Source organism: Lepus europaeus, chromosome 2, assembly GCF_033115175.1.
Source record: "Lepus europaeus isolate LE1 chromosome 2, mLepTim1.pri, whole genome shotgun sequence".
NCBI lineage: Eukaryota > Metazoa > Chordata > Mammalia > Lagomorpha > Leporidae > Lepus > Lepus europaeus.
The window spans coordinates 10,315,547-10,329,033 of record NC_084828.1 but is presented as its reverse complement, the minus strand read 5'-3'; the positions used below and the strand labels follow the sequence as shown (position 1 = coordinate 10,329,033).

At 51.1% G+C, this 13,487-nt stretch overlaps 1 protein-coding gene across 2 annotated transcripts in view; it reads right to left on the bottom strand.

Annotated features, from left to right (window-relative positions):
- Positions 1 to 13,487, bottom strand: part of RUNX1 (RUNX family transcription factor 1) — a 250,134-nt gene that overhangs the window by 7,782 nt on the left and 228,865 nt on the right. For both annotated transcript variants that reach the window (XM_062205548.1, XM_062205558.1), the window contains one exon: positions 2,984 to 3,145. In XM_062205548.1, the coding sequence (XP_062061532.1) occupies positions 2,984 to 3,145 (162 nt within the window). The remainder of the gene's footprint in view (positions 1 to 2,983; positions 3,146 to 13,487) is intronic.

Here is a 13,487-nt window from a genome sequence, read left to right as displayed (position 1 = left end):
AGGAAAGGCGAGGTAGGCGGAAAAGCATTAGGCAAATGCAATCCCTTTGTTGCCATCTGATGCAATGCTCTGGACACAAATAAATGACCCTGCCCATGACTCCTCTTGCTTCATGTGCCCTAAGACCAAAAGGTGAATCTGCTGGCAGAATGAATGAGAGTGTCGCCCGGCTTCACAGCAGTGTCTGGACACGCTCTGCCAGTCCGTTCCAATGCTACATGGTAATGTGGTGATGGCACAGTTACTGGAATCCTGGGTGAGTGTGTGATTCGTCATGGGCAGCAGTCCTGGAATGATGTTCCTCCTCAGCTGTTGGGGGGTGGAACAGTTCTTTCACTGTGGGCAGACTGTCTGAACCATTGCACTGTTGCCTAGGAGTCTTCTGTCTGCACGGTAAGAGTGTCCTATGAGAGACCATCCATTGGGTCCAGTTATCGCTCCCCGACACGTGTGGATCCGGAAGCCCTCTAACATGCTCGGATTCAAACAGTCTACTCCAATAGTTGTTTCCATTTTGATAACTGGCCTGACATCCCTTCTTAAGATCGTCAGTCATGCGGTCACCTACGTGGCCACAGCCCATCGATCCTTGTGGCGGGCCCAGCGCTGCCTCGTTTTGTGGCAGTGTGGATGGAGGTGGGGACCCTGCTACTCACAGAGAGCTTTTTCAGAGTAGGAAATCTGGGGATTAGGCAGTCTAGGCACTCCGGTTGGAAATGTTTCCCCACCGATGGGCTAAATATTTGCTGTGACAGCTCAAGTCTTTGCTCTGCAGCTTGATGTGGATGAAAGCAGCCCTGCTCTGGGGCCCCTCCCACTGCCCCCAAAGGATTAAACAACCTGAGCTGATAATGGCTGCCTTAAAAGGATCTTTGCATGACTCAGATTAATGCATGCTGTCTGTCGCCCCGGCTGGCAGCTACACATTAATTTTTTGAAAAAGAAAAAAGAAAAGTAAACCTCCAGATGACAACTCTTTTCAGACAAGGTGTGGAGTCTGTCTGCAAAGGCTAGAGAGAGAGACAGACGGAGGCCAAGTCCTCGGTGGAGAAGGAGCCCAGGTGGGGCCGGGGCCGGGGCTGGGGCCGCGGAGAGGGGCAGGGCACAGAGCCGTCGGGTGGGATTAAAAGGTGAAGCGGCACAGAGCAGTGTCAGGTTCTCAAAGCCGTCTGCCGCAGCCACTTCTCTTTCATGTGCCCCAGCCCCTTCTGCCCCCAGGTTTCTGACAACGCTTTTCAGGCCTGTGCGCCAGGCTCGGTTTCTACGAGGGAGCTCTGCCAAGTTGAAGAGCAGCCTCCCATGCAGTGCGAAAGCGCAGCTGCAGTTCTCTGGTCCTCCCTCCGAGACGGCAGGGGGTCCCCGGCAGGTGCTGGAGAAGGCCGCGCTTTCTCTCTACCTCACACTCACGCACCTTGGGCTGCAGGTTGTTCAGAGGTAACAGACGGCATTCTGGGGCACGCATCACTCCTTTAAAAACAGCCACCCTAACTTCTGAACACTAGTACCCGGACAGGCTGTCAAGTGCCAATCTGGACCAAGTCGAAAGACGTGTGAAATACATTTCAAGGGACGGACCCACCCCGGGGCCCACTGCGAGGAAAACAGGAATTGTTTCCGAGGAGGCCCAGAGCCAGTGTGCAGAGCTGTGTCCCTGAGAAGTGGTAAAAGCGGACCAACGCTTTTGGAATCCAAGCCTATGTATCAGCTTCTGGAGACAACAGGCCGAACAAAAGCCCTCATTCCTGTGCTGCTCTCTCAGCTCCACCTAGATGGTGGCACTCATGGCCGGACAGACACTCATGGCCGGACAGACGTGGAAACTGAGCGCCGAAGCTGGCTGGCCCGTTTCATGAGAGCACCGAGGCGGCGGTGGTTCTCAACAGCTGGGGCAGTTTTGTCCCCCTCCCCGGGCACGTTTGGCGACGTCTGGAGGCATTATTGTTGGCTTGTCACAACATAAGGGTTCTCCGGACACGTGGAGGGCAGGTTTGCTGCAGAATATTCTACAATGCACAGGACACTCCCTCCCCAGCCCCAACACAACAGAGGATTATTTGGCCGTAAAGGCCCGGAGTGCTCTGAGAAGTTAACTGCGTGGCTCTGGGCAGCAGCTGAGGCTTCTGGTGGAATTGCAGTAAACACGATGGGCTGGAAAACAACCTTGCACAACGTCTAAGATGGCGGGCGTGACGCCCTTGCCCCCTCGCCTGCCCCAGTCTGCTCTAACCTGATCTCCAGGGCTGAACACCCAAAGCCGCCCCCCCCCCCCCCAAACATACCCCGGCAGTGTGTTTGCCGGCATCACGATGCGCCCGGTCTCTGCGGGCTTTCACAGTTTAGTCCAGCTCCAATTTCAAAGCCCCAAACAGCAAGTTTCTTCTTTTGCCCTCCACAAAGGAATTTTCCTGTGTAACTCTGATTTCCCTGCCCACAAGCGAAGGTGAGTGCCAAGCCCAAAGGGCTTGCAGGTTAAATGACTAATATTTAATGAGCTCGTATTTACAACAATTATGCTAACCATGACACCTGAGCTGCTCACGCTGCTCCTCCAACCAGGCCACGGGCAGCTCCGAGTTGGAAATGTGTGACTTGGGGTACGCTGCTTCCATCCCGTGCGTACCTGGCGGGCTGTGGACGTGCCCTGTGGAAATTCACCACCACGTGGACCAGTCCCATCCGGCTAGAACTCAGTAGGAACAAGGAGTTCTAGAAGCTGACTACTCTGGCCTTTTAGGTCATTAAGCCTCCAGCTGCCACCCTGCCCTGCCAGATTTAAGCAGCCCCTCCCCGCATCCGTAACCCCTGCCCCCGAGGGTCAGGAAGAAACCGAGCATAGTACTGTGTGCACGGGACTCAGTACACAGGGAGGCAGTCCTGTCTTTAACCCCACTAAGAACATTCTGCCGAGCCTGCTCACGCATTTCCTCGTCTCCTGACCTTCCCCCCCGGCTCTACCGTGACCGCACGTTCACAAGTGGCTTACTTGAGAGGCGACTGGAAAGTTCTGCGGAGAGGGTCGTCATGCCGCTGGCGCGTCCAGGGGAGATGGGTGTTGCTGGGTGCACGGAAGGAGAGGCGATGGATCCCAGGTACTGGTAGGACTGATCATAGGACCACGGTGGGGACGGCTGGATCTGCCTTGTATCTGCAGAGAATCAGGGAGGTCAGCTACACATGGGTGAAGTGGGATTTGAAAAATTAAAAAGCCTGGGGCCAGCGTTCTGGCGGAATGGGTGAAGCTGTTGCCTGCTAAACAGGTAACGCATATGGGTGACGGTTTGAGTCCTGGCTGCTTCACTTTTTTTTTTTTTAAAAAAAAAGATTTATTTACTTTTTTGAAAGAGTTACACAGAGAGAGAAGGAGAGGCAGAGAGAGAGAGAGAGAGGTCATCCATCTGCTGGTTCATTCCCCAATTGGCTGCAACAGCTGGAGCTGAGCTGATCTGAAGCCAGGAGCTTCCTCTTGGTCTTCCCAAGCGGGTGCAGGGACCCAAGAACTTGGGCCATCTTCTACTGCTTTCCCAGGCCATAGCAGTGAGCTAGATCGGAAGTGAAGCAGCTGGGACTCAAACTGGAGACCACATAGGATGCTGGCACTGCAGGCAGCAGCTCTCACCACTACGCCACAGCACCGGCCCCCGGCTGCTTCACTTTGATCGAGCTCCCTGTTAATGTGCTTGGGAAAGCACTCAGAATATGGCCCAAGTGCTTGGCCCCCGTACCCACGGGGCAGACCCAGATGATGTGCCTGGTTCCTGGCTTCAGCCTGGCCCAGCCTGGGCCTTCGCAGCCATTAGAAGAGTGAACCAGTAGATGGATGATTTCTCTATTTCTCCCTCTGTCTCTCTCTGTAGCTCTTGCAAATTAATAAAAATAAAATCTAAAAAAAAGCCTTTTAACAAGAAAACAGTAACCTGTGTTTAAATGTGTTTGCCTGTTTGTGGCCTGTTTACCAGTGTTCTGTGAGTCCAAGGCCAGGAAGGTGCCTCTGATGGGTGATTTCAGTTCACGTTTGGTTCTGGGAGGTTTTGTCTGGTAACTGTTGCTCCCAAAGACTGCGTTTGATCATGCTAACAATGATGCGAGGAGAGGGTCGTGCCTTCCAGGAGGAGGAGGAGCTAATGTTCAAACCGCTGGGCTGTAGCACCCCGCAACGTCACCCGTCAACTGCTCGGACTGTTTCAGCTTGACGGTAATTTTCGTCATCAGGAACACTTTATAAACTCCCGTGATCACCTGTCTATCTGTATTCTGTAAGCAAGCAGAATATAGAGTTTTGGAATACTTTCTGTGGCTTTGGCAAAAAAACATGGGCTTTTCCATGTTTTCTGTTGATGTGAATTCTCTCCCAAGGATGACTGCAAAGAAGGTCTGGCCATGAACCTGGCCAGGAGGTGTGATGACAGACGGCCCACACCACCAGCCACAGAGCGCTGGCCCTGTCGGCCCACGCGTCCTGCTCCTTTCCAGACTTCAGGTCTGCAGCTTCTAAAGAGCCGAGTTTTGAGCAAGTATCTTACAGATCGCCGTTTTAGGAGGCCTGGGACAAAGAAGAGACAAAAGTCTGACTTCAAAGGATGCAGACAAAACGGATTTTGTCAATGTGACTCTGGCATCCAGAGGAGTCTTAGTTTTCAAAAGCGTCACACTGCAGATGAGAAGGAACGGATGGAAAAGCCCCTCTATTTTTAGGCAAAATTGTAAGGGAATTTAAATTGGATGCAGTCCCAGGACAAGACAGTTTTACGTTTCTTTAGCGTTAAACATTAATTTTCTCTTTGTGTCCCACCCTGTGGGCAAACATAACAGCAAATTACTGTACACACAGGGTCTCCATAGCCAGAGTGTCATGGTCCCGAGGAGCAAGCTAGGGAGAACCGCCGGCTTTAGGGAAACACCGGGTTGAAGTGTTGCATAAGCAGGTGACATAAAGAAATGAGTTATTTCTGCTCATTATATATTCAGATCTGCTACCTCCAGGGGCTTTGCCTTCCTAACAGTTAGAGTTTACCTTTCCTGTTTACCTCTCTGAAGTAGCCTCGGTGGACGACAGTCAGACATTTGGAGACTCACGTCTTCCTCCCTGTTCCTGTCCTCTTGGCCTCCATCCCTCCCCTCTGATTCCTTTCTGCTTTTGAAAATAACTTAATTTTTAATTTAAAAAAAACTTGCAGTTCCTAGGCAAATATTTTCACATGGGACCTTTGAAATCTAATATTAAAGAAAGTTATTCATTTCATTCCAAACTTTAGAGGATTTGAAGAGATGGCAAGGTCTAAGAGAGCTGGTTCAATTTAAACTGAGCAGAAGGGGCCGGCACTGTGGGCTCCAGTTTGAGTCCTGGCTGCTCCACTTCCGACCCAGCTCTCTACTATGGCCTGGGAAAGCAGTAAAGGATGGCCCAAGTCCTTGTGGGAAACCTGGAGGAAGCTCCTGGCTCCTGGCTTTGGATTGGCACAGCTCCAGCCGTTGCAGTCATCTAGGGAGTGAACCAGCAGATGGAAGACCTCTCTCTCCCTCTCTGCCTCTCTGTAACTCTTGACTTTCAAATAAATAAATAAATCTTTAAAAAAAAAAACTGAGCAGAAAATAAATGTGCAGCTACAGTAGAAGACCCTGAATAATCACAGAACTAACAGTGTCTCCAATAACTGAAGGCAAACCCAAAGAGCGGATTGTTTGATATTCCCATGTTACTTCAAGGACTTTGCTTTAAGTGCAAAAAAAAATCAAATACTCAGGTATTTTCTATAAGATGTGCACATGTTGCAGATACACACATTTACTAAGTGAATATAGAGTACTCAAATATTGTAATCACTTAAAAAGCAAACAAAAGAGGGTTTATAATTGTCATAAAGCCCTCCAGGGTGTGAATTGTGGTACAGTAATCCCCGCCTTGTTGTGTAGACAGCCTAGCACCCCTAACCCCATGTCTAAAACCACACTAAGCATAAAGTATTATGCTGTGATTCATGCTCTGTCATGTTTTACTGTAGGGAAAAAGTTGTGCTAGGCTTTTCTAAACTCATAATTAAACCATGCAAACGTTGCATAATATTTCACAGCCTTTTAAAAATATGCTTTGGTAAAATGATCTTTATGATTAAAGTCCAAGTTCTATGATTTCTTTTTTTAAACACAGGGTTGTAGAGTCAAACTCATCCTACTTCACAGTGGAACTTGGCTTTCCAGGTGCTGGGGTAGGGGGTAGCACTGGCAAACCCGATGCCCACTGTCTCTGCCATCAGTTTGCATGACTGTGTCCACAGTGAATTGTGCTGGGGTTCACTGCCATTGGTGGGCCAGAAGGTGGTAGTGGCGAGCCTCTCATGTAGAAGAAAACATGAATTATTAAAAACATGTATTAAATAAATAAAAAAAAAAACAGAAAAGGCTTGGTAACGTGGTCCATCCTGGGTTTAATATTCAGTTACTGTGTGTCTTCTGACATGGCCAACATGAACACGTGAGGGCGAGGACAGAAATGGCAGTGTTGAGGGCCGCCCTGAGCACTGGGCTGACAGGCAGAAGTGGGTGCTGGGCCTGTGTGGTGAGTGAATGGGTGACCCTGCCTGTACTCCTCACCCACACTTTCTTATGCTCATCTCTGAAAGGAGATGACCTCTCAGTCCCTTCCAGTGATGTCAGAGCAATATTCTAACCTGCACCATTCCTACCCAATGTATCTTTGCTGACTTGGCTGTGACTTGCATCGTGCTTGCTTAAGTGGAGTCAGGGGACATCAGATGTGAGGTAGGGAGGAGTAAGATGGGAGTTATCCAGTAGAGGACACAGGCTGAGGAAGAGAACCACTGTCCATCTTTCCCCAGGGCTTTGGAATGCTTGTTCTTGAAGGAGTTGACTCTGGGAAGTCAATCCATTTTCGAAAAGAACAGCACTTAATTGAACATTTACTCTGAGTCAGGTGCGTGCTAGTTGAGCTGGTAACAGAATGATGAGTAAGGGTGGTTTGCTCCTTGCACCATTGGAGTAGTGAAGATCCCAGACTGCAGGATGCTGGGAAAGGCTTTTTCCTGCTGCATTAGTCATCCCATGGGGAGTTTCTTCATCCACTCATCTGTTCGTTCCTAGGCTCATGAAGTTCCTTACTTCCTCATTCATTCGTATTTCCAACTAACATTCTGGCTCTAGTAGGGCCACTGTGTTAGAGCCACTGGTCCATAGACTGCAGTCCCTAACCTCTGGCAGATGCAGACACTGGGGGACCTCAGGGATGTACCCAGCAAACTCTCAGACTGACTGCCTCACTGGGACTTGCAGACAGCATTTTTGAGGCAGCGTTATTTTATTTTATTTTTTTTATTTTTGACAGGCAGAGTGGACAGTGAGAGAGAGAGAGAGAGAGAGAAAGGTCTTCCTTTTGCCGTTTGTTCACCCTCCAATGGCCGCCGCGGTAGGCGCACTGCGGCCAGCGCACTGCGCTGATCCGATGGCAGGAGCCAGGTGCTTCTCCTGGTCTCCCATGGGGTGCAGGGCCCAAACACTTGGACCCTCCTCCACTGCACTCCCTGGCCACAGCAGAGAGCTGGCCTGGAAGAGGGGCAACCGGGACAGGATCGGTGCCCCGACTGGGACTAGAACCCGGTGTGCCAGTGCCGCAAGACGGAGGATTAGCCTAGTGAGCCGCGGCGCCAGCTCTAGGCAGCGTTATTTATGACACACTCATGGCCTGCCACGGAGTGAAGCAGGTTAGGGGAAGTAGTGAACTTAAGTCACAGACAGACTTCACCGTAACCCAACAATAGGACCTTAGGCACGTTTTCTCTGATCCATGGTTTTCAGACTTCGAAGGGCAAATAGTGGGGAACAGTGAGATCAACTCAAACAAGTGTAATATCTGGCCATAGTAAATGTGTAATAAGTCTGGGTAATTTTTATGATTGTATTATTAAAAAGGAAAATAAATCTATGCCAAGAAATTTATCTGAGGTTTCTTGGTAGGACCCATAGAGCTCCAGGATAATGCTTAGATGTTCAGTGATAAAGGGCTTGACAGTCGTACTCTTTGGTACTGGAGAGGCTCAGATTAAATGGTAATGGGGTAGGAAACTGGAAATTGGGATGGATCAGGCAAGCAGTCAGTATCACAACCAACTCCTGTTTCCATTTTAAAAAAACTAATGATTGTGGTGGGTGTTCGGTGCAGTGATCAAGATACTGCTTGGGAGGCCTGCATCCCGTATCAGAGTGCTTGGGATTGTTTCCTAATTCCAGTTTCTTGCTAATGCAGAGTCTGGGAAGCAGCAGGTGATGGCTCAAGTATGTGGGTCCCTGCCACCCACATGGGAGATCCCGATTGAGTTTCCAGCTCTTGGCTCCAGCCTGGCCCAGCCTCAACTGTTGGGTCATTAGGGGAGTGAACCAGTGGACTCTGTTAGATTTCTGTTTGTCTGTCTGTTGCTCTGTCTCTTTCTGCCTCTGAGATTAAAAAAAACGTTGAAACCTACAGCTTTATGTATAGAAATGTAATGATGACAGTATTAGATTTGAGCCCTTCTGAAACTCCTCCCCTGCTCCCCTCCCCGCCAGGGTAAGCGATGTTTTGATGCAACCATTTTATTGAGGCCATTTTGTGATGGATTATTATTTTCAACTTTTGATCATCAAATAATGGGTAAAACAGAGCCCGCCTTCTAATTCCCAAGCCTCACTCCCTTCCATTAGAAAAGGGAGGACTCAGGGATGAGGGAGGCTTGAGGCTGGCCGTTAGCTCAGAGGTGTCCGTGGCATTCATCACTCTGTAAGGAAGTGGAGCACTTGGGCCGGCGCTATGGCTCACTAGGCTAATCCTCTGCCTGCGGTGCTGGCACTCCGGGTTCTAGTCCTGGTTGGGGTGCCAGATTCTGTCCTGGTTGCTCCTCTTCCAGGCCCAGCTCTCTGCTGTGGCCCGGGAAGGCAGTGGAGAATGGCCCAGGTCCTTGGGCCCTGTACCCACATGGGATACCTGGAGGAAGTGCCTGGTTCCTGGCTTCGTAGCGGCTATTTGGGGGATGAACCAACCGAAAAGGAAGACCTTTCTCTCTGTCTCTCTCTCTCTCACTGTCTAACTCTGCCTGTCAAAAAAAAAAAAAAAAAAAAAAAAAGTGGAGTGCTTTTGTCTTTTCAGGCAGTAGTATCAGAATGCCCTCAAGTCACCAGTGACTGTCACCTAACTCATGGCAAAATGTCCTGCTGCTTCTAGTCTCAGCTCCAAAGTGTAAACGGCCTGGGAGTCAACACTCATCTCTACAACAAGAAAAATGCTGAACAGACAGACAATCTATGAGTTTTCTTGGATCCACCAGAGGATTGAAGACACAGGGCAAACTGCCACCCCAGCAGCCTAAGAGGCAGCAAATACAGAGAGCCACAGGGAGGTCTGCCTGCCAGCAGCAGGGGCTGCTGGGGCCATGAACTGATGGGAACGCTAATGATGATGCCGTACTCTGGAGGCCAAGCAGAGGCTAATGTGGGAATCAGACGCTGCCAGAGGCGGTCGTCTTGTGTGGGAAGGTGCCTTTGTGAAGTTTTCATCCAAGGACCTACACCAGGTTCTCACGGAATCCAATACAGTTAACAGTGGGTTACAGCTGAAGGACCTTCAAGGCTTAGATTGTTCAAGGACGAGTTCATAGGGCAACCCAGATGACAAGGAAGACAAAAACAGGGACACTGGAAGAATTTGAAGCCTCTGGCAACTACAGATACAATAAACATTAAACATAGCCAGCTCTGAACATAAGAACTCACACACAAGGCCCGTTTGCTTCAGTTCCTGTTACCTGATACGTATGTCCAACCACCAACAAAAAAATGACAAGAAAAGCAAAGACCAAAACACAGTCTGAAGAGACACAGCAAGTATCAGCTGGCTTAGAGAGGGCACAATTTTAGAATTTCACTAGACAACAGTTTAACTACAATTAATATCGTAAGGGCTCTAGTGGCAAAAGAAGACCGTCTGCAAGAACAGGTGGGTAACGTCAGTAGGGAGATAAAAACCCTACCAACCAAAGGGGAATTCTAGAAGTGAAGCGCACTAACGGGAGGGAGGAGCGCCAATCATGGGCGCTCGGCAGAGATCACAGCTGAGGAAACGAACAATGTAAAGGCATAGATTGTCAGAGTGGATTCGAACCAAGACTCGATGATAGGACCTCTACAAAGGACTCACTTTAAAGACTCAGGCCAAAAGTAAAGAGATGGAGAAAGATACACCACACCAATACTAACAGGAAGACAAAGGGAATCACATGATGATAATGAAATGGGTTCTCCGGGAAGACGTAAGGCCATGTGTGCCCCTGAACAACAGTGTCAAAAAATACTGTGCAAAAGCCAATAATAGCACAAGGAAGAACAAATGCATGGTTTCAGTTGGAGACCTCCACACCCCCTGTCAGTAATTGATAGATCAGACAGGCAGAGGATTAGGACAGCCACGCCGAGTAGCACTACCAATCAATTTGACCTAACATTTATGGAATACTCCATCCAACGACAATATGCAGAACATTCACTGAGATAGACCGCCGTCTGAGCCATGAGATCTTATATTTTCTCAAGCCACTTTGATTTAAACTACAAAACCAATAGTAGAAAGATGGCCGGGAAACCCCAAATATGTGCAGATTCAGCAACACCCTTCTGTGTAACACATGGGTCAAATAAGGAGTCCCAAGAAGAATGAAAAGGTATTTTGAGTGAAAAAGAAAATAAACTGATCACAATTTGTAGGAATGCAGGAAAAGTGTGCTTAGAGGGAAATTTATAGCATTGACTGCATATGTAAGAAGATTGAGAGCTGAAAATTAAAGTTTCCACCTCACGAAACTAGAGAAAAAAGTGATATACACAGAAAAAAAAATAAAAACTAGAGTAGAAATCAATAAAATTGAATACAGGAAAGCAATGAAACCAAAAGCCTGCTTTTTTCTCAAAGTTCAGACTATCCTGCTGTGTCCCCCTGCTCCCTTCAGGCCACAGAGACGCCTCCTGGTCTCACTCTGCCCACGCGTGACCACTCAGCTCCACGGTCTTTTCAGCACCCAGCCTCAAGGCTTGGGTTCCAGCAGCACCAGGAGCTGGGTCGTCCCCACCCCCACTTCCGGGCCACGCGAAGGCTGATGGGGCTCCCATGCTCAGCCTCCGTGCTCAGCCGCTGATGTTAAAAAGCCTTTTTCCTGGGGTATGCGGCTGATAGTTAAAAGACCAGGTCCTTCCGTTACAAAGAATTTGCTAGTAGACAGTTGCAAATGCGGAGTGCCTGATGGTCTGTGTTTTTAGAAACCCAGTTCTGCCTGCTGAACGTATAAACCCTGGGGGCCGCGGTGACTTTTCCCCCAGAGGACTTTCCCCTTCTTTCGGCAGAGCCGTTCCCAGGGTGCCCTCCAAGTTCACCCCAGTCATGGGTAGCTGGTGAAATGCCCTCTTGGATGCCTTAGAACACACAACAGGATGTGACTCAGGGCTCAGAGATGTGAGTCAGTGTCCAGGCTGATGTGTCAGGGCGAGTCCCAGGGGTGGTTTGCGTCTCCCTGTCTGGGACCCCTGGAGAGAAAGAGCTGGGCTCCCCTGCAAGCAGACAGATGCGCCCGCCCCTCCAGGCCACCCCCGGTGCTTCGTGGCTCCTCCGAGTTGTGTGACATCACAACTCCCGCGGCCCCCGGGGGTTGAGTCAGCCCCTGCTGGGAGTGGGGCATGTCCGCGAAAGGTCCACGGTCTTTGAGACCCAGTGTTTCCTGTGGCCTCTGCAGCCGAGGGTAGAACTGCCACACAGCAGGGGCCGGCACAGCAGCCGGCCCCAGGTAGCAGCCACTGCCTCTGCCCACTGCGGCTCTATCAGTGAAACCCCATGATGCTGTGAGTCAGTTCCCACCAGCTCTGAATCCTGGAAGAAAGGGAGATTGTGAAAGAGTTCCGGGATTTGCCAAGGGCTCGTCTCCGGCTGGCTACAGGCATCTTGGTTACTCATGTGCAGCTCAGACACACTCCTCGGACCAAGTGGGCACCGAGACCCACCTCTGTGTGTGTTAGAGGCCTTGGGGGGAGGGGTTAGGAGGATCGGGGGGCCTGGGAGTCGGCGGGGTGCCCACTGGGAGTGGGGCTGTGCAGCCTCGGCCCCAGCCTGCCTGTTCCCTGCTCCCTGGAGCAGACTCTGCCCAGCTGCGGGGAGAGGCGGGGATGCTATGTGGCTTTGTGGTCAGGGCCTGCCAATCTGGAACTCAGGTCCCTAACATCGGGACCCCTCACCCCTTGTGGCTCACCCCAAGGTCCTGTTCCTCCCCTCCAAACCCGGGGGTGAGCAGACTCACCTGCCTCACAGGTGTGAGCGCTAATTACTGTTTGTGGGGCAGCTTTGAGATGCGCAGATGAAAGGCTCTCCATAAATGTAGAGTGCTGCTCCTCATTAGAGCAGCCAGACAGTTCCCAGGGGAACCGCGCGGCCCTGGCCACAGCAGTCTGAGGCGCGTCTGGAAACGGCTCTGTATTTAGGCAGAGCCCTCTGCGAGCACGGGTTCAGGGATCAGTCACTGGCTTCCAGAAAAGACGGCTGGTTTTTATACCACGTCTCCTGCTCTGGGGGCCCTGGCTCCAGGAGGCAGAGGGAAAGTGGCTTCCAGTGCCTACTGGGCGGGGGCAGCGGGGTTCCCGGGGCTCAGGGGCCCCCTCTGGTCTCTGGCACCCTCCCTGGCAGGCTCCTTCCTTCCCTGCATACGCCACACCTCTGTCCCCCAGGGTCCACTTCCCAGGCCGGAAGGAGCTCGATAGAGGGTTGATGAATGCCTGTGACACAGACCATGGTGTGGCTCTGCGCGTTCTTCCGAACTTCCTTCCCTTCCTCCACGTCCTCCTCCTCCAACACGAATGGTAAAGGCGTAGAGGGTAAAGACGGCCTTCCGGTCCCGTCCACTCCTGCTCCTGCATCCCTGCCCACGTGCTTCAAGCCTCAGAGAACAGATGAGCCAGAAACACTGTGTGTGTGTGTGTGTGTGGGGGGGTGCTCGGGAGTCCCAGGCAGCCTGCAGCTTTGGCCTGAGACCCTTGCCGTCCAACGAGGGCCCTCACTCACATCTAGCCAATGACCGAGCCCTCCGGTGGGAGCCACCAGCAGGAGACGCACGGCTTCCCCAGGACTTCCTGTGGCTAAAGAAACAGGACTTCCGGAGGAGCAGTGCGCGGAGGGCAGCTCGTGCTATCTGCTGCACGGTGCAGGCTCGAGGGTCTTTGCACGCATGGCCCGGGGGGAAGATGCCAGAGCCCAGCTGACCCTGAAAGAGCACGTGTCCCGGCCAGTCTGCTGTGTGCTGGTGAGGGGCCTCTGGGGGAGGCACCAGACACCGTCACAGCTCTCCCTTGGGCAGATCGTATTAAGGATCGCGGCTGAGTTTTTGCTGGGGTCCTTGTAATGCCTCGCGTTGGCAGCAGGCGAGAATAAACGGAGCGATGTTATCTTTGGGACCGCAGAGCTGGAAGATAATGAC